The following is a 19,090-nucleotide window of genomic DNA, read 5'->3' as shown; positions in this document are numbered from 1 at the left end:
GACAACGACAGTAAGAAGCCTCTGACCAAACCGAACCTACAAAACAGGACATCTCCCCAGCTGACGTTACGACCTCCTACTCCTTCAATAACGTGGAGACTATTCTGGCGCGAAACAGTAGTATTTCCTCTTCTTTTCCTTTCCTTCTAGCCTCTCTAACAGCAGTGCTAGCCGGCTCTCCACTGCTTGGTGCCGCAAACAGAAATCGATAATTCTGGTACAGCTGTTCGCTCGCTCCCCTATTCCACTGCGAATCCTTCACATAAGCCTGACAATGTCACTTATCCCCGAATTTGATGGCCACGGTGGAATCACCAGTTGATTGAGAGCTCCTATATACGTGACCAAAGGTAGAAGGCGTAGTTGGGAGAAGACGTTGTGCTTTATAGCAAAGCTCAAAGAAGTGAGTTTGCAGATGAGGAAGAAGCAACTGCAGCCCACCACAATCCCAAACAACAATAGTAAGCTAACTCTGCCTATAAAGTATAGAGCCCTATGCAGTAGAGACCTTCCAGTGAGTGGATGAGTCGATGACTCCAGCGGTGGCCCATGCAGAACCTGAATATTTTCCTCTTACTGAAAACGCCGAGTTCCTAGTGCTACCTCTCCGCTCGGTTTCCCTCTTACCGGGAGGTCATCTTTCAACAATGCCCTTGGACAGTGGACAAGATAGAAATCATTCATATAGTTCCATATAGTTTGCAGTAGCATAGGGCTTGGCGAGAACATTAGTGTCGATACTCCTGATATGTATACCATCGTTCTAGAAGCTCTGAGGACCGTCTTTGCTCTCCATTGTCCATCATCACGTTGTCTCATACAGAATAGGCCGGCCAGGAGGAATACAAGCCGTAGATACATATACGATAAACTACCGAGCTCGATCACCACCTGAGCCCTCCACTAAGTATAAGGTAGCAAGAGGAGCCCTCGACGGCCTTACTTGAGCTATGAGAATGCTTAAATGCTGGAAGCATCTCCCATTAGCATCTTTCTTGCACTGTTCAGTCATCCCCTGTTCATCATAGCCCCGTCCATACAGAAGCAGTTCAACCAAGTTAAGCATCTTCACTGCGTTATATACTTCTATAAAAGTGTATACTATCAACCATGTATTCAAAGCGAAGGTCAAGAGGCGTATAAACGCCAAGAAGTATCTATTGTTAACCCCTAGCTGTGTATGATCTGTCTCGCCCCTCATAAACAGGATACCAATGTTTCGTGTCTGGACTGCAGCGCTCTGGAATTTAACGCCGCTGGCCACCTTCAACGTGTCTTCCGTATGTTCATCCTGCACGATCCTCGAACGCTGCTGCTGAACGCTATTATCATCGTGTAACCGCATGAGGCAGCCACAAGATCAACTAGAAGTGGAATGCACGAAAAGTGCACAACAGTTCCCATACACAAATCAATTTACGAACACCGAGGTGGGTTTGCATCCGATGAATCCAGCGCTAAAGTCGCGAGCCTGACACTACTTGAACATGTGCGGGAGAAAATTTCAGACAGTTCCATCTAGTGAGATCAATCGCCAGTTTTTATACATCTTGAATGTTATCGAAGAGCGCTTTGGTGGTGCGGCCAATTTTAGCAGTAGCGGTGGCAGGGCTCCGACCATTCACAACATGGAGTGATCATGCTATTATTGCAAGTAGGAGAACACTTTACATCAGGGTGGAGATGTTTCATTCGCAGAGATGATTAACAAGAAGTTCCCAAACGAAGACCCCAGGGGCGTCCAAAATCGTAGGATACCATTGCTCGTGAAAAAGACAGAATTCGAGGTATCTGGCGGCCCTCCAACAGCAGACCAGTTATCTGTGGTCAAGTCATTGTGGCTTGAAATGTACGAGAGACGACTGCATGACGCAGCCTTCGATGAGGCCGCCGACTCGGGCGAGCAGTGCGACGGTGAACTCCATTCCTGGCGAAAAGACCGGATGGACACCGAGAAGGATCCAAGCAAAGTTGTTCCCGATTTGGCGAGCGCTCAAAGCGTTCAGAGAGCTAGAAAGGCCGAGCAGGAGATGCTTAATCGATTAAAGAAGTAGTCACTATTCGCTCTTGTACCACACAACTATCGTCATCATGCAAAGCTGGGATAAAGTTTTATGCTTCCTTTATGTGGTCTCGAGTTTGGCTTATATCATTCATCGGGTCAATGTTATGGATAGGTTTATTACTTGCTGAGGGCTACTGTCTTTCACACTGTTCTATCTCGATATGATTTCACTCTGCTAAGATTAGTACGCCATGAGAGCCCCCCGCTGTTCGTGGGCATATATTGTGTGTCAGTGCCTTTAATAGCCACCCTTGCCTGAACTACATATTGTGGCTCAGTCGCGCGCGTTGTCCTCAGGGGCAGTAGGAATTGCCCCGCTGGCCAGATGATTGCTAATTGACTATCCATGATCGCTCCTACTGTGACATTCGACTTTGTTCGTTTTCGGATGGCAGCGACGCTGCTGGTTTCATAGTCAGTCTGAGCCACGAGCACTTCGTAACTTAACCGTCTTCGGTTCGTTTCATTCATCTGTCCACTGCGCAGAATCCAGTGTCTGCAGTTCTCGAGGCAGGTGAGTTCTCCGATCACAACTTGGTCTACGAGACCATGCGACACCTCATGCAAGACGTGCTCACTGGCTCAAGTGGCCGGCCAAACCACTACACTTTATCGCAGACGGGCTCAATAATGGTGGAAAGGAAGGTAGGTTGACACATCCAAGTCGGCTACACTAACTGTTAGGGTGAGTGAGTGATGTTTTTGACTGAAACCCTTCACTAGGTTCGCACTGTTGGTCCGCCAATTATCGACCTAAATGGCCTTTCACAGATGCGAATGTCGATGACAGCGGTGATGAAATACTCTAGAGGCTTCATGAGAAGCACATCCATGTAGTGAGAGATACCAAGTTGGTTCACACTAACAATTATTATGAATCGATGCACAGGTATGGCAAACTTTTGTGAGTAAATAATCTTCAGAGATACGACAGGCTGTCGTATTCCACAAGTATATTACACGTTTGTCGCACAGACGTGTACGGCTTGGAAAAAGCTGTTCTTGTGAGGGCAGAGGGACTCTGTATTCTTTCATCACTGTGCACAGTTTCCTTGACAAATGTCCACAACTGTTGAACACAACCTTTATTCGATAGTTGATCTACGATCTGGTCGTATACTCAGCATCATATTGTCCTCGGAAATAAATACGACTGTGCTGATGAGTGCCAGCAAAGTGGCCAAAATATGTCGAGTACAGAAGAGAATAGTGAGAACAGAACTGGCTGCATGAACCAGGGCTGTTCGGCGGATGAAATACAAAAAGATCACATGTGGATATCGAGTCTCCACATCGAGATCGTAATCATCTAAAGGGGCAGTTGCTCGCCCTCAGCGTGAACACTTTGCCGTTTTTCTTCGGCTGAATGGTAATGCTGTCAGCCCTATTATCATACGAAATATGCCTCCAGTTCTCAACAGCCCAATTTTGTGACTCGGCGGCATGAACGAACCGCATGAAACCAATTTTGGGCGCAACGAATCTTTCATGGTCCTTTTCGAACTCCTCGTAAGGGATGCCATATACGATAGGTCTGCCGTACACAAGAACGCTAAAGGTATCCCTAAGCCATCTGGGTGATCGAGGGAAGCGGAGAGCGAACTCGTGTCCAGAATGACTCGCTTCTTTGGAGCAGTAATACTCACTGGGCGGGAATTCGGTTCTATAACACCAAACCACGTTGAGGAGGGCAACGGAGACCACCAGACGAGAGATAGTTGGGTTCATAGTGAAGTATCACTGAAACAAATCCTTGGAGATGTACAGACACAGTTGTGTGTTGTGCAACTCGACACTAGTAGCCGATGACAGCCGTAGACACTAAGCTACCAGAAAATCGATCAATTCACGTGGGCAGGCCAATTTGGACACAAACGTAACGTGGTTACCATGGGCGTCACCTTCACGCACAAATCACAGCGACCTGACGATGTGGCCATCCTTCCCAGATGACTCAGCGAAAGGAAATTGATTTGAGACAGAAATAGCTGATGCAGCATCCGTGACGCTAATCTCAGATAACCATGTCGTTTATGGATGTAAAAAAGCTTACATAGAGAGCATGACGAGACATTATCTCTGAGACAATGATGTACACGATACTCGTGACACGATGCAGGGAAGCTAGCGAAACGGGAAATCTACGTCCCGAACACGTAGGGTCGCAGATCAGTGTAAGGTCACGTCACCGATTGCGAGTTGATTTGAGCTCTCAGTCACCATTGGTAAACAGCTCAACACTTGGCGCTAGATTATGTACTGGGGCTATAATCTTTAGCAACGGTCTTGAAATGCTCGAAGGTCACATCAACCCTCACGAAAGTCAGTGAAACAAAGCTAAACTTTCCGATAGGGATTCTATAGGTGCCGACTTGTGTGTGGTTGGACAAGGTGAAGATGCTCATAGTGTTAACCAACGATCCCACTGGGAACAGGAGGCTCCATTCGAAGTCCGCGTGCTCGGCCTGTCTGCTACAATAGCGGACACTCGGCGGGAACTTACGCAACTTAACGTCGATAGACAGGACCGCAGGGATCAGCAGATGGGGAGGAGCTGTGTACACTCCAGGACCGCAAGGATCAGTAGATGGGGAGGAGCTGTGTACACTCTGGAGTCTTGCATATCATATGTGCGCGTACACTTGTCTTTTGGTGTATCCTACACCTTTTAAAGTCCTATTTCGCGTTTAGTGAGATCAATCTCGCAGCGCGCGCCATCATCCGAGCCAAAATATGCCTTAGTAAGATCAATTTCACCAGCGCGCTCGATAAAATAATCAGTCTCGACGACACGTGACCTAATGTCATAATGCGAAATTGATTGTACTAATGACACTGTCATTAGTACAATCAATTTCGCCGGCATGTCTGGAGTAAGTTCAATTTTGACGGAAGGTGGAAATCGATTTCGCGGATAGTATATTCAATTTCGCTCGATGGCAAGTTTTCGCCAAGAAGATACTTCTGGGAAGATGTTGCGCAGCTTGTCATCTGTAGTGCTTCTCTCTCGCGCTTATTTCTTCCATGAACCTCCAAGGAGGCGTCATTGAGCAGCTGCTGCTTAGCAGCAAGTCCAGGCGGAAGTCGGCCCTGAAGAAGGTTCCCTGCGTTCCCTATATGGCCGGCAACGGATCCAATTCCTCCAATAGTGGTACGGTTCGCTTAGGCAAGACTGGTGTTGAGTACGTCGACGATTGTTTCTGACCGAGTCTTGATTCTCACTCTCCTCACGAAAGATGCGAATTTGGATGACAGCGGTGATGAAATACTCTAGAGGCTTCATGAGGAACACATCCATGTAGTGAGAGATACCAAGTTGGTTCAGACTAACAATTAGTGTGAATGGAGGGCATCGATTCGATGCACAGGTGTGGCAAAGTTTTGTGAGAAAATAACCTTCAAAGATACGACAGGCTGTAGTATTTCACAAGTTCGTCGCACAGACGTGGACGGCTTGGAAAAAGCTATTCTTGCGAAGACAGAGGGACTCTGTATTCTTCCATCACTGTCCACACTTTCCCTGGCAAAACTCAACTGTTGAACACAACCCTTATTTGATAGTTAATCTACGATCTGGTCGTATACTCAGCATCATATTGTCCTTGGAAATAAATACGACTGTGCTGATGAGGACTGTGCCAGCAACCTGGCCAAAATTTGTCAAGCACACAAGAGAATAGTGAGAACAGGCCTTGCTGTATAGATCAGGGCTATACGGCCGATGAAATACCGAAAGTTGAGTCGAAGAACATGTGGAGATCGAGCCTTCAATTGAAGCAAGATCATTATCATCTGATGGGGCAGTTGTTCGGGCTCAAAGTGAACACTTTGCCACCTTTCCTCGGCTGAATGGTAATGCTGTCAGTATCATTGTCATATGGAATATGCTTCCAGTTCTCAACGGTCCAATTTTGTGACTTGGCGGTAGGGACGAAATGTATGGAATTCATTCTGGGCGCAACAAATAATTTTTCGCCCTTCTCGAACTTCTTGTAGGGGATGCCATATACGACAACATTGCCGAACTCAAGAACGCCAAAGGTATCCCTGAACCATTCGGGTTTTCGAGGGAAGCGGAGACCGAACTCGAATCCATGTCGAAGGGCCTCCTTGGAGCAGTAATACTCATGGGGCGGGAAGTAGGCTTCACACCAGACCACGTTGAGGAGGGCAACAGAGACCACCAGACGAGAGATAGTTGGGTTCATAGTGGAGTATGACTGGAATAAATCCTTGGAGATGTACAGACACAGTTGTGTTGTGCAACTCGACACTAGTAGCCGATGTGACGTGAAAGAAAGAATACTTTTTGAGGGGTTGGCCTGGTTTTAGCTACGGGAAAATCCATCAATTCACGTGTGTAGGCCAGTTTGCACACAACCTTGTGCGTCACCTTAACGCACAAATCACAGCGACCTGACGATGTGGCCATCCTTCCCAGATGACTCAGCGAAAGGAAATTGATTCGAGAAAGAAATAGCTGATGCTAATATCAGATAACCATGCCACCTATGGATGTAAAAAAGCAAACGTCGATAGACAAGACCGCAAGGATCAGTAGATGGGGAGGAGCTGTGTACACTCTGGAGTGTTGCATGTACGCGTACACTTGTTTTTTGTTATACCCTAACACACAGATGAGAGAGATCGGAGGACATGACAATAAGCTCACGAATAAGTGCATGGTGTTACGTCGGACGTCCGTCCCCGTATCATTTACGTCATGGCCTATCATCTCATGTCTTACGACTCGTAAGACAAGCTTACGCGCATTCATACTGACTGGGCTGCGCTCACATCATCATTTGGCTTCTGAAGCGCACACACTCTACGCTAGCGGATGCTTCGTGCGGGTCGTCTCACGTGACCCGCGAAATTTCTTGCACAACAATAAACATCACTAAGAAACGTTTATTCGACTGAGAGACCAGAAAATATCCGAGAACTGCCATCACTCGATCGCCGTTCCATAAATGTCCCGATGAACTTGCGCGGGCAGAGTAAACTGTGTTCTGTGTAGCTTTGTGCTGTAGTACTTCAACTTACCCGCCATCTCCTTGGGGACAGTGCGGACAGGCTCATCGGCCTTCACCCCCTTACCCTTTGCTAACACCAAGCATCCAATCTGGAACAAGGCTCTGAGGACCACAATAGAGGAACAGAACAGACCTTACTTGTCCACAAGGATACGTAGGAATACGAACATCAGCGTAGCGGACATCAGTGAAGTGCTTCCTGGAGTGCTCGATCAAACGGCGTATCAACGGTATACTCAGATGGTAGCATTCACCTTGAGTTGCGGCAACACCGTTCGGACTGTAATGAAAAAGAGCTCTGATGAGCATTGCATCACATCTACATCCTCACGTTAGCGCATTGTATATGGCATCATAGAAATCATTCTCGAACAAAGTCGTAGCCGGTCCTATGGGGTCGCTCGTGTCACAAACGATAATGTCAAACTCGCTCGAATGGCGCTTCATGAAGGCAGCGCCGTCCTCGAGATGAATCTAACAAAAGCCGCTTCCACTAGCAGCAACATGAGCAGCACGACTAACAGTACGCGAACTCGAGGATCGTCGAAGGCAACTGACAGCTGCTTCATGTATCGTCGTGAGACTTCGATGACCTCTCCGTCGATCTCACATATGTGGAGCTCCGTGATAGACGCATGCCTGATGAAGTGTTATTGTGATGATAATCGTGATAATGAGCCATCTCGCAGCACTTGGCTAGTTCTCGGAGGATCCCACCATCTCCACCACCGATGACCAGGACTTTCTTGGGGTTGGGATGTAGGAAGGCAGGCGTATGCGCCATAGCCTCCTGGTAACTAAAAATGTTCAAGCTGCTTAGAGTCTCACTGCTATAGATATGAACTCTGACCAGAACTCGTCCTTATCAGTGGTTTGAATGATTCCATCTAAGCACAATACTCTCCCCCATCTGAAAATTGAAGAAAACCTCAAAGGCTCGCAGCATGCACTGGCAGGTGTGCTCACGTGGTTGAGTCGAAGACTAGAACATCCTGGAACTTCGACCTCTTGTGATAGAGGATCTGCGAAATCTCGAGGCTCATCGACTGAGTCAATAGAAAACAATTCACAATATCATTGTGAGGCCGAGACGCTCACTTGGCCTGGCCACATCTGTTCAGAAACTTCACTGAACCACATTCGCCCTCCTTCGCTTGGAAGCTGCGAAATGCCCTGAGGTTAAATACAGACTGCCAACCCCAAATTGTCGTTGCTGCCCACCTCGCCCCGCGCAGCATCATGAGATGAGAACCTCCGGGAATAAGCAACTGCTACGAGCCCTCCGACCAAAGCACCACCGATGCCAACAGCAGCGTAGGTCGTGATGGAGCCAGCTGAGGGAACAGGGAGTGGTAACTCCATCTACAAATAGCTGTAGGTTAAACTGATATCGAGGAAGCACGTGTAGTGAGTGGACCACCTAAAGATATCACGAGGAAATCTGATCAATGAAATGACACCAAAAAACGATTCAACGAGGGGCGCGAGAAACGCGGCTAGCTATTGCGGTGTATGATACTGTCGCAGCGCCAACGTCGCTATGTATACCTTCCACTGGAGGGCTGCAAAAGCACATGGACCATGTGATATGGCCATTTGAACTCCCAAAGTCCAGATTCTTGGAACTATAACACAATTCATTTCTGCAGAAATTGTTATATTGCTGGCGCCAGTCTTCACTTCTTAACGCCAAATTTATCAGTCAGCATTTGAGCAGTGCTCTTATCAGTTGTTGCAAATGCATTGACGAAGCCATTCTGCATCAGAGCATTAGTGACCATACCTAAGCGAAATCCCAAAGTAGTGTTTGACAACTACCAAGTATTCCGCCCACTACCAGCTCGCACTCCCTTCTTACAGTACACCAGGATGGGCCGAGTCTTGTCAGCACCAAGCTCCTCTATTCTCTCCCCTATAAGTTGAGTTGGGATATTGATCGCTTCGGGGTGATGCCCTACATCATGATCACAAGCCTGTGGAGCACACGAGCCACTCCACCACATACCTTCGCTGAACTCCATCTCGGATGTCACATCGAGTACCAGCAGGTCCGGCTGTGCTATGGCCTTTTCCAACGGTAGCGCTGGTCTTTGCTGAGCACCTGATGACGACCCCTCCAGCACCTTTTTTCGAGATGTATGCTTACCTGTCGCGAAGGCACGGACAGGGCAAGCACGTGCAGCTGCAAAGATAGTGCGGACTCCTGTTTGGCGATAGATTGACGAGAGCATACAGAGTGCGACAACGAAGAAAAAATTGATGACTTTCAATGTGTGAGTCGCCAACAAAAATGTCTCCTTTCCTGCAGAGAGTTTCCTTAGGGATCTTATACCATCGAACTTCACACGCTTCCACCTAGTTTACATTGCCCGTCACAGGGGCATCCATCTCCACGGCTTGGATGTTCCACATTGGACATGCGTATTCCATGCATGTAGACCGGCTTTCTATTGCCTTTCTATTTACTATCTACTGCTTTTAGACGGGGCTAGCTACTCGTAATCAGCCCTAGACGCTCCAAACCTTGGGATCCAAAGGCTGTTAGCACTATGGACATGCCAGACCATGAGCGTTGACTGTCCTCAAAGGGCGCTATATGTTATCATCCTCCTGGCGCTAATGAGGCGCAATTTGAGGCGCCGTATCAGCGCCTTAGAATGGACTTGGAGGATTCAGTGGTTCTCCATGAAGTCCTATAAAGGAGATTCGCATGCAATATGCTTAGCCTATCACATAAGCTATCTTCTAGCCACTGATTACCCTACAATCAGCGGCTACCTCCCTTACTAAATACCGCTCCGATGATGACGATGAGCGACCCTCATAATAAGACTAACAACAACACTCATATAAGGCAACTGGCGTTATTGTTGTTGTAATGATAATGATGACTACTTGCAATTATGCAATGATAATATGTAGAATGGTGACAATGAAAAGGTAGTCTCCGGAAAGACCCGATCCTCAATAGTATTCGTCCCCAGACTCAGCAGAGAGGAGCTTATGAGGCTACTCAGACGCCACGTCGCTACTTAGGAAAACAATAGCTCAAACAAGGAGGTCTTCTCTTCACCCAACCGTTGGGCCGCCATCCATGCTCCTAGACGCTCGTTGGGGACCTGTACACCACCACAATGAGCAGTATTGAGCACTCCCCAGTGTTTTGCCTCTTACCACTGTCTCCGGTAGTTTCATATAGTAATCAAAGAACTTATTCTCATCGAATAAGCGCTCATCTGGTGGCGAGGTAAGAATCTCCAAACAGCCTCCGAATCCGGAAGTCATCAGAGCATGCTCATGATACCGTAGTAGTGCTAATGCACAAGTGAACACATGAGCCTCACCAAGGAGCAAGAACCCATCCCTGAGCGGAAACTATAGTAATTATTAATACCGGACTAACATTAGAGTTTCACCCGTGATATGAGAAACGCTACTGGAAAACCTATTTCACGACTACTCCATACCGCGAATATCGCGTTTTTCACACCACTTCACGTAAAACGAATGAGACTCCATAGAAATGCTTACCACATACGACAGACCGCATGAAACGGCATACATCGGGTGAAGACACTGGTCAACCAGGGGAGGAAGTACACCTCTGGGGTTAGCTGCAATATCGAAAAATGCTTCTCGAGGAAAGGCGCCCTCTCCCGCAGTAGAACCTACGACCAACAACGTCGTGTGCATACACGATCCGGGGGCCCCAAGGTACCTCAAGAAAATCAAATCGCATTTTCATATTCCTTCGCTTCACCATGTACACATCGAGGAAGTAATATTGATGCATTAAATTTGCCAGAGTACAGAAAACTTGTCCGACTGGATGAGGTCCGACATTGACCAACACGGTGGCGCACAGCGATATCATGCCAGGAACGTACCCTGACAAAACTCTCACCAATCAAACACATATACTTCCCTCCTTACCAACATCCGATCTATACACAATGAACGCCTTGATGAGATCCGACAATAATATCAGCAACCCTTTCCGGATCATCGCATCCTGGAAAAAAATCGGAAAAAAGTTCGAAAAAAACCCCGCAGTTTACCTCTCCAGACGTGTCCGCTCTCCCTCCACCTATCCATGCATTCTCCCACGGCTCACTCCATGTTCTCTTTGTACTCAACTTTTTACTCACGGCCAGCTTTCGGCATCTTTCACAGATCACAGTCGAGTCCCCAAATCTAGAATGTGATCCAACAGAAGTCGCCGCGTCTGTCTGTGGATGGACCGATGATGGTCCGCCTATGGAATCCGATGGTGCCCTTGAGCGTATAGTGTTAGGAGTAGCCAGGCCATGAGCAGGACTCGGTATCGCCTCCACAGCAACGCCGCATTCGTCACACCCTCGACTAGGCCTCCCCCCATGCCCATCAAGATCTTCATCACTATCACACTCACAATATCGGATCCTATCCTCCTCCTCATCGTCATCAGAGCCACTTGACTTCGATCGCATCATGCGTTGGTCGTCCATAATACTTTCATGGGCCCTCATCCGTCTATAGCCGTCCTCTGTAGCGGCATCCAGAAAGCCTTCGAGCTGCTCTCGTGTCGCAAAGGTATGCAACCACTGCACAACCTTCCCTATAAACGCCTGTGCTAAATCCGACTCCAAATCGTTCTTGAATCGGGCCAGGTAAGTACGCTGCGATTGGCTCCACGAATTTCTTCGCTCCGCCCTATGAACTTTTCGCGTCAACGTGGAAAATGTATCCGATGTAATTCTCAGATTGTTTCCTATCGCAATCGGCCATATTTTACACCGCAATGCCGGAGGCAAACCTACGAGAAAGCAACATCGAAAAAGGAAATAGCCGGAGACGACTCTAACCTTCAAGCCATAGATTCACCAGTGTTGGCGTCCTTGCCGTTTCCAGTCTCTGGCCTCTGTCGAGGGCGAATCCTCCAGAATAAAACATTTGGAATGTGAGAGCCTCATTGGGCTGCCGATCGCTGACTATTATCCTATGCGTAGCGTTTTCCAACATACGCAGGCCTCTACTACGGAACCCCTCGGGGTTTCTACTCTGAGTTCCGGACCCAGCCTGAGCACCTAGTAGGACCCACAATACGGATACTCCCTTACTGAGAATTAATGTTGCTTATGATACCGTAAAATGCAAAATCCGCAATTTTCTAAATTGCGAAGCAAATAATTATGCGCATCTAGATTTTCGATATGGCTTTCTTCAATCTAAGAGTACGACTAAAGACTACAGAAAGCTTCCAACACATTGACGATCGATCCACATTGTTATCATGTTGAAATTACTCAAAGTTGACTCTCGAACTCTCAGAATATGAAGCCGTTGCTTTGCATAGCAATTTGGTTTACACTATAGACATCCAGAAAGCACCCCACACGACAATAGCCTTCTCTTTTCCCACACTACCGGTAGTCCAATGCTTAGCCCAGTTAGGCAGTATCTCCTCCTTCCATCTCCTCAAACGCTTAGCCCCTGCACGCTGCATCTCTAGGGCCTCCTTAACAGGGTCAGCGCTAGCCCGTATCTTAGCTTCCCTTTCCGATAGCACATAATGGAAAAACCTCAACCACATACGCATGTCCACACCAGGCGGTGCCTGACGGAAAAAAACTCCACTCTTTGATCTACCTCCGCCAGGCTACTTGCAGATCTAAAGACCTTTTCTCAGTGATTATAGAAAAGCAGCGATCTTCCACCGTCTCGGGCACCCACTGTTTCCGAAACACACTAGACCCCGACGTGCCCACACATAGTCCCGTCACTTCATCCAGCCGTATGTTGCGCAGACTGTGGGTTGCCGAAACTCCAGTAGTAGCTAGATCGCCAGCGCCTGAGGTTGCGTGCCCTCCAACCACTACCGAGCTGAACTTCTTCTACCTGCTATTGGCATAGCCTTGCCAGATACCATCAGTTCGCTAGTAGCACCCGGACTGCGGCCCCCGGTACCACCGTTGCTAACCTCAGAAGCAGGCGGGGCCGTAGCGGGCCGACCACCGGTAACAACTGCCCTGCCGCGTGGCACGGCAGCGTCATGGTTGAGCAACGAGCCTAGCCGACCACCCCGAGACTCCGTAGGCTCCATCCAGCATATTCTACTCTCATCCTGAAGGTGAGTTCCAACCAACTACATGCAACGCGATGCACTACCTCTGATAAGAAGACGCGTCGTGGATGGGGTCGTCCTCTCCTGCCAAATTTCAAGAAGTTGTCGCCCTTTTTCATTCGATGAATATCTTCTGCTGATGCTGCTACATTTTTCTCATCAGCTGAGTACTGAGGATTCTTAGCCAACCGCACATACCTACAATTGTGAACATTTTCCCCCTCATTTTTCATCGACCCCAAGCCACATTAGTTCCTGCGGAGTAGTGTCTGGTCGGAATTCCTTAGCTACTATTCTATCGTACCTGACATCATCACAGTCCCCCACTATACGTAATCAGTGGCCTTACATTTGCCCAAGCTCCTCAGCCGTACACCCTGGGCTGACTTCGGGCATGGTATTGTTGATAAATTGGTCTCTAGTCATTTTGTCCGTAACTAGAGGGTTATGGGCATCCACGTTAAGCATAATGAGAGCGTAAGCCAGGATCTGAATAACGACTAGCATCAGCATCATTGTCATAGTGAGATCGGTTCCTGTACATGAACTTGGTCTCGATTGAGGGAAGAGCAAGTAGCAGCATAGTAGGTAGAGAAACGTTCCAGTATACGATAGACCTGTTGGCCTCTCCAGGCATGGCAAATCTAAGGGGAGAATTAATACATAACAGACAACATCCTGAGGACCCACCTGCACATGAACAACCGGAGGGCCTCATCCGCTGGCAGATCTCGGTAGTCGAACAGTTGGGCGAAGCGATTGAGGACCGCTATATTGAATTCATTATCTTTCCCCTGACACATCACCGCAAGTCGTTACACCCACTATGGAATCGTAGTAGTAGTACCAAATATTCTCCTATGACGTGCTTATCCAGATTTTCTTGCTTAGCCAGGAACTCCGCGATTTCCGCAGGGTCGTCGTCTAGAACCCCAGCTGATATCAAGTATTTTATACCATCTTTTGCTGAATTGTTGAATCGTAATACACCTGATCCCAATACGAGAGCAATGACCACATGGACTTCACCCCAATACTACAATTACCAGCATCAATTATCTTTCGCAATTCGAGATCTGCTTTGGACGTCGTTGCTGTTGGTGACTGTGACAGTGTCGACATTACACTTTTGATTCCCCCAGCCGCTCTCTCCCCCAGATTCGATCCACTTATGACTGTGGCTACTCCTACTGATGAGCTCATCCCTATTGATGCGGCTACGGCCATCAGAATACTACAATTATTGTCAAAGCCGGTGACACAACAACGACGCCTTGGATTCACTTCTTTGCATCGCTCCGTCTACAACGCATTTTTTGTTTACCATTGTTCGATCTATGATAAGCTCGAAGTCGATCGATTCGAATGAGCGGAATAGGAAATGCAGACTGTCTTGTGAAAACAGAATTATAGACCTCTGACGTAGTGGATTATAGTGAGAGTCACAAGTGAAACGTTCATTGTCCATAACCAGTCAAATAATGGAGTGTCACCCGTTTCACGTGAAGTGGCGTAATACTCGGTGAAAAACGCGATATTCGCGATATGCGGTAGTCGTGAAATATGTTTGTCACTAGTTTTTCCATATCACGTGTGAAACTCCAATGAACATAACCCGCCGAGCGTTAAGTGAAGACTGCAACCTCTCACTCGCTCGAGTGTTGTGCCTAGTCCTTCCATTGCCCTCCTAGGAGTGGGGGAAAGATAGACAACCACTGCTCCATACCCGTACCGTCCATCCCCCTTCGGTATGACTATCTCTAATACATAACTTCAGCTCGAGTTGTCCAAGTAAAGAGAAATGAGGGGCCTTTGAATCGGAGCTTTTCGAAGAAAGATGGTTCGGAAAGTTAATGGCGGGCAATCTTACGTGATTCTGCCGGAAGGCTTCCCTATGAAGCGTTTCTTGGATTCGAGATAATTGATTTGGCATTTGGAAAAGCTCATCGAGAGCTTCAATATGGTCCCCTATCTTCCTTATGATGCCCGCTCGACCATATACAACACACATGATGTGTGACACATCCAACATAACGCACGAAAGTTTGACGTAAACTAGTTACATACGGACGCGCGCTTACTGCAGATCGCTTACGTTCTTACGCTTTCGCTATCGCTTACGCTTACCGCGCTTACGCGCTTACTCCTTCCACTACGAAATCGAATGAAGTTACGAATAACAGTTTTGCTGTCTTTCAAGACCACCAGCCGTGACCAACAATGAAGCCATCGGAGCTCGGAGCCTCTACCACTCTTGAAGCGAGTTGCAAATGTTTTTTACTATATCGAAGCCGTTTAAGCCGGCCATAGTCTGCTGGTCTGCAAATTTCCGTGCGGTGATCCTCTGACATCGTGAGCCTATTGATTACGGTTTGACAACTTCATTCAACTCAAAGCTCATAAATGCAGTGACCAACATCTGTTAGCATCAAGGAGTGGCATGCAACAAATATCTCCCTCTCCAGAATATGCTGCTCTTGCTGAGAATAGCTCGTGGACCTCTCATGAAGTCCGTTCGGGTTTCGTCACTTCACAACATATTTCATCCATTTCATGTCCTTTCCTTCACGCCTTCACCTTATCATACCGATAATGTACCTCTAAAGAGAGAATAAGAGACTAACACAGATGACGACGACTCACCCTGTATTGCAGTTCACTGAGCTTCTCAACTCCTTTGCTCACAGATCACGATCACTAATATAGCACAACGACATCGAGGCTTCGCTTATCGCGAATTCGCCTGAAAGTGATCCTAAATGCCATCATGACGAGAAACGGAATCACCTTTGGTAAACAACTGAATTTTACATCGTCCCCTACCCCCCTCGTTCGCTAACCGTTTAATCAGTCCTCGGAATAATCAAGTCTCGTTTTCAACGGTTGACGGTACAAGCCCCTCAGCGACGTCATCTAACGATGAACGCATATACTAATTTCACTTCTAAATATTTGTTGCTAATTTAAACACATTCATACCAACACAAATCGATGGGAGGTCTCGATCTACTGTCTACTTTGCGTGGCCCGCAGTGATAACAACAACGAGGGGATAAGCAAGAGGTTGCAAAGGCATCAGAGAGCAGCTACATGGCAGTCAACTGTGCCTACTTCTCTTCTGCACACCAGAGACGAAATTTTTGATAAAAATAATCACGAAGCGAACCACACTCATTCATATCAAAAAACCTTGAGGTTTTCAGCGCACTAGCATTGCATTGGCAAATGTAATCAAACTCGCATGACGAGATTTTCGTTTTCACTCCAAAGCTCGAGCAACACGATTACGGACACGTTTAAAAGTCTTGGTCAGCCAGTCCAACGGAAGGCACTGGTGACTACCCCTTCGACCAGGATAAGCCCTTTGAGCGAGAACAAGATGTGGTGGAGGTGCATAGAAATGCATTGGTTTCCCATGACGACACATTGGGACGTAACGTACCGGTCCTTGCATGCGATCGTAATCATTCCAATAGATCGGTGTAGCAAGCGCACGTAACTGCGCCCGGTGATACTCCACAGTCCCGAACACGGGCTCGTTCTGACTGAGAGGAAATGACGATGAAAAGGGGTGAAACTACAACGCGGCCAACTAGACTTACTTGAGCCTTCTACTCCTTATTGCTTTCACGAATCTCACGTCAACCTCGCGATCATCGATATTCGTATTGATTGCTAAGCCGACAAGTTCGGGCTTTTTTCTCAACTTGCAGGCACCTCCAGTAGGTTGATCAGCAGATGCTGGTGACGACGATGTGGTATCCATCGAGGGCGGGGCCTCATGTCTCTTAGCCACTGGAGGCAACTGCCTCATTGGTGGAAGAAAAGTGCACGACGGAAAGTCATCCGATGAATCGGACGTATCATCAGATAACGTCACCTTGGCTAGGTACTCCATGGGGGGCTCGGCAGTAGCAAGAGTGGGAGCTCTCGGGAACCTTGTCCCATCGCAACAGATCAGCATAGAGTCGTCGTTGTAGCCGAATGGAGCTCGACCAGCCCTAGGAGGGGGAGGTGGCGACAGAGGGTTTTGCAGCTCTTCAGCCGCGTTGGAATATGAGCTTGCATTTGCAGTGGTCATTTTTGCACAAGTATTCCAATCAACTGAATACTGGGAAAAGGCATTTGGCAACCGCCCAGTTCGACATTCGCGACAACACACGGCGACAACATACTCACACTAGTCGAGCTAATACGAACCATACTGAATCACAACTATGACAGGATTAGGACCATCATAAACCCGTCGAAGGGTGATGATCACCTTCCTACCACGACCGTTCCAGGCTTACATACCCCACAATTGCTACCGACATTGTCCGTTCGATAAAATTAATTTACCAAATCAGTTGCGGCAAGTCCTTGAATACCCTCATGGAGACCGATTGTCTGCAAAACCGCCTCAAATCGACCCGAATCCTGCGATCGTTGAAATCTCGCTCGCCGTTTAGAGGCGAGCGATGTCTACCCGACACTTCCAAAACGGCGTCTACTCTCGTGGCGTCACTCACCTCGCCGCAAATTTCTAATCATACCATGGATTTCCCACCTTACCACTGTTTAATCGGGGGTAAATTATAAAAGAAGAGAGGTTTGTCGCTCGCTCTCAGCAGTTCGGGTTTTTGGTTGCCTTTGGTTGCAGCTTTTCCTGTATACAGTTCGGGTTTCTGGTTGCCTTGTCGGGATTCGGGTTTACCCTTCAACTTGTCCCCCTTGGATTTTGTCGTTCTTCGTTGATCGGGATAGGCCGGGTCACTTCTGTTTCTCGAAATGGCCCGCATTGCCCGTAGAACGACACCAACGTTCGCAGACTCGCTCGATCTGTCAATTTGGCACAGCGTTCATGTACAGCGCGGTGCTTGGCAGTGCCAAGGCTTGGCAGTTAAGCACCGCGCTGTGCCCGATCCGCACGACGAGAATCTGCAGGCACTGTGATGACTACTCGCAGTTGTGTGGAGCAGAAGCCTCCAGCAAGCATACCGGAAGGTGAGTATTGCCTACTAGGCAGGGAAGGAACTCGCGATGGTAGCAACAGCAGTAAAATGGTCGTAGTAATGATGGTAGTAACAATTCAGTACTACTGAACGTTTTCTTGGATGGTCGTATAGAATGAGCAGAGTGTCTACGCCACCGTCTCCACGTCATACCTGCCATCGTCAACGTCGATGGAAGGCAGCAGTATGGAACGGCCCTTCCGGGAAGGGCCTGCCCTACCAGAGGCAGAAGACATGGAGCTGTTTGCTATCTGAACAACGTATTCCGTCAGTGACAGACTGTCACACTTGCTCCCTGCGAGGTAGACGAGGCGGCACCTAATCACCTCTCCACATGTACTCTAGCAGATTGAGTCCAGCTGCTTGAGTCTAACGCCATGAATGAAGCCACCGATCAGCTGCAAGCGGATCAGTGAACCGCGCAATGTCGATCGGTGGCTTCATCCCGCCTAGATATCATCCAAGACAGGATTAGACTGTAACTGCTGTCTTGAGAGTACCAAAGGCCATCGGAGTTGGTTTCAGCGAAACCGTCGTTCTGCGCTGATCATGCAGTTGTCATGCAGTCTGCCTGACACTCCGGATATTTACTGATGGTTTCAAATTCCCCCATGGCTTACCCGTCCACCCAGGACGAGTCCTTTTTTCGTCTATCCTTTTACCCCAGGCAACACAGGTGCTACCCCTTTGCATGTTTTGGTTAAACCTCAGCGTGTCTTGCATCACCTAGGATTCTGCGCAGACCGTGGCAGGAATACCCATTCTAAAGGAAGGCGCTGTCCATCTCTAACATCGGCAAAGTCAAATTCATAGCGACTAAGACAGCCAGAAGATCTCGCGAGATTCGTCAACAGACCGATTTGTCATTAGCGCTCGCCCGAAATTACTCGAG

The 19,090-nt window shown here is 48.0% G+C and overlaps 9 protein-coding genes across 9 annotated transcripts; 2 read left to right on the top strand and 7 right to left on the bottom strand.

Annotated features, from left to right (window-relative positions):
• Positions 1-1,847: 1,847 nt before the first annotated feature.
• On the top strand, positions 1,848-2,054 carry Pmar_PMAR027272 (hypothetical protein; the record flags this gene model as incomplete). Its single annotated transcript, XM_002766024.1, has 1 exon — positions 1,848-2,054. One exon carries the CDS (start codon positions 1,848-1,850, stop codon positions 2,052-2,054), a length of 207 nt encoding a protein of 68 aa, XP_002766070.1.
• Positions 2,055-5,089: 3,035 nt separating this feature from the next.
• Positions 5,090-5,269, top strand: Pmar_PMAR027271 (hypothetical protein; the record flags this gene model as incomplete). Its single annotated transcript, XM_002766023.1, has 1 exon — positions 5,090-5,269. One exon carries the CDS (start codon positions 5,090-5,092, stop codon positions 5,267-5,269), a length of 180 nt encoding a protein of 59 aa, XP_002766069.1.
• Positions 5,270-5,853: 584 nt separating this feature from the next.
• Pmar_PMAR027270 (hypothetical protein) lies at positions 5,854-6,273 on the bottom strand (the record flags this gene model as incomplete). Its single annotated transcript, XM_002766022.1, has 1 exon — positions 5,854-6,273. The coding sequence occupies one exon, from the start codon at positions 6,271-6,273 to the stop codon at positions 5,854-5,856; it is 420 nt and encodes a 139-aa protein (XP_002766068.1).
• A 743-nt stretch (positions 6,274-7,016) lies between these two features.
• Pmar_PMAR027269 (spermidine synthase, putative) lies at positions 7,017-8,474 on the bottom strand (the record flags this gene model as incomplete). The annotated part of the gene is made up of 9 exons (XM_002766021.1): positions 8,323-8,474; positions 8,200-8,274; positions 8,068-8,147; positions 7,952-8,011; positions 7,794-7,898; positions 7,629-7,740; positions 7,433-7,575; positions 7,240-7,381; positions 7,017-7,190 (listed from the first exon to the last, which is right to left on the bottom strand). The coding sequence occupies exons 1-9, from the start codon at positions 8,461-8,463 to the stop codon at positions 7,017-7,019; spliced, it is 1,032 nt and encodes a 343-aa protein (XP_002766067.1). The 5' UTR covers positions 8,464-8,474.
• A 303-nt stretch (positions 8,475-8,777) lies between these two features.
• Positions 8,778-9,332, bottom strand: Pmar_PMAR027268 (Thiosulfate sulfurtransferase glpE, putative; the record flags this gene model as incomplete). Its single annotated transcript, XM_002766020.1, has 4 exons — positions 8,778-8,884; positions 8,939-9,055; positions 9,107-9,202; positions 9,248-9,332. 4 exons carry the CDS (start codon positions 9,330-9,332, stop codon positions 8,778-8,780), a joined length of 405 nt encoding a protein of 134 aa, XP_002766066.1.
• Positions 9,333-10,133: 801 nt separating this feature from the next.
• Positions 10,134-11,107, bottom strand: Pmar_PMAR027267 (conserved hypothetical protein; the record flags this gene model as incomplete). Its single annotated transcript, XM_002766019.1, has 5 exons — positions 10,134-10,220; positions 10,276-10,465; positions 10,633-10,769; positions 10,820-10,989; positions 11,023-11,107. 5 exons carry the CDS (start codon positions 11,105-11,107, stop codon positions 10,134-10,136), a joined length of 669 nt encoding a protein of 222 aa, XP_002766065.1.
• A 52-nt stretch (positions 11,108-11,159) lies between these two features.
• Pmar_PMAR027266 (hypothetical protein) lies at positions 11,160-11,356 on the bottom strand (the record flags this gene model as incomplete). The annotated part of the gene is made up of 1 exon (XM_002766018.1): positions 11,160-11,356. A coding segment is annotated over one exon (197 nt), but the record flags the coding sequence as incomplete, so codon positions are not given.
• A 1,089-nt stretch (positions 11,357-12,445) lies between these two features.
• Positions 12,446-14,326, bottom strand: Pmar_PMAR027265 (guanyl-nucleotide exchange factor, putative; the record flags this gene model as incomplete). Its single annotated transcript, XM_002766017.1, has 10 exons — positions 12,446-12,697; positions 12,798-12,931; positions 12,979-13,204; positions 13,249-13,402; positions 13,452-13,508; positions 13,554-13,693; positions 13,747-13,848; positions 13,891-13,998; positions 14,052-14,194; positions 14,251-14,326. The coding sequence occupies 10 exons, from the start codon at positions 14,324-14,326 to the stop codon at positions 12,446-12,448; spliced, it is 1,392 nt and encodes a 463-aa protein (XP_002766063.1).
• A 2,753-nt stretch (positions 14,327-17,079) lies between these two features.
• Positions 17,080-17,242, bottom strand: Pmar_PMAR027264 (hypothetical protein; the record flags this gene model as incomplete). The annotated part of the gene is made up of 1 exon (XM_002766016.1): positions 17,080-17,242. A coding segment is annotated over one exon (163 nt), but the record flags the coding sequence as incomplete, so codon positions are not given.
• Positions 17,243-19,090: the final 1,848 nt, after the last annotated feature.

This window comes from Perkinsus marinus, assembly GCF_000006405.1.
Source record: "Perkinsus marinus ATCC 50983 genomic scaffold scf_1104296973856, whole genome shotgun sequence".
NCBI classification, from domain to species: domain Eukaryota; phylum Perkinsozoa; order Perkinsida; family Perkinsidae; genus Perkinsus; species Perkinsus marinus.
This window is presented reverse-complemented; position numbering and strand designations above follow the sequence as displayed.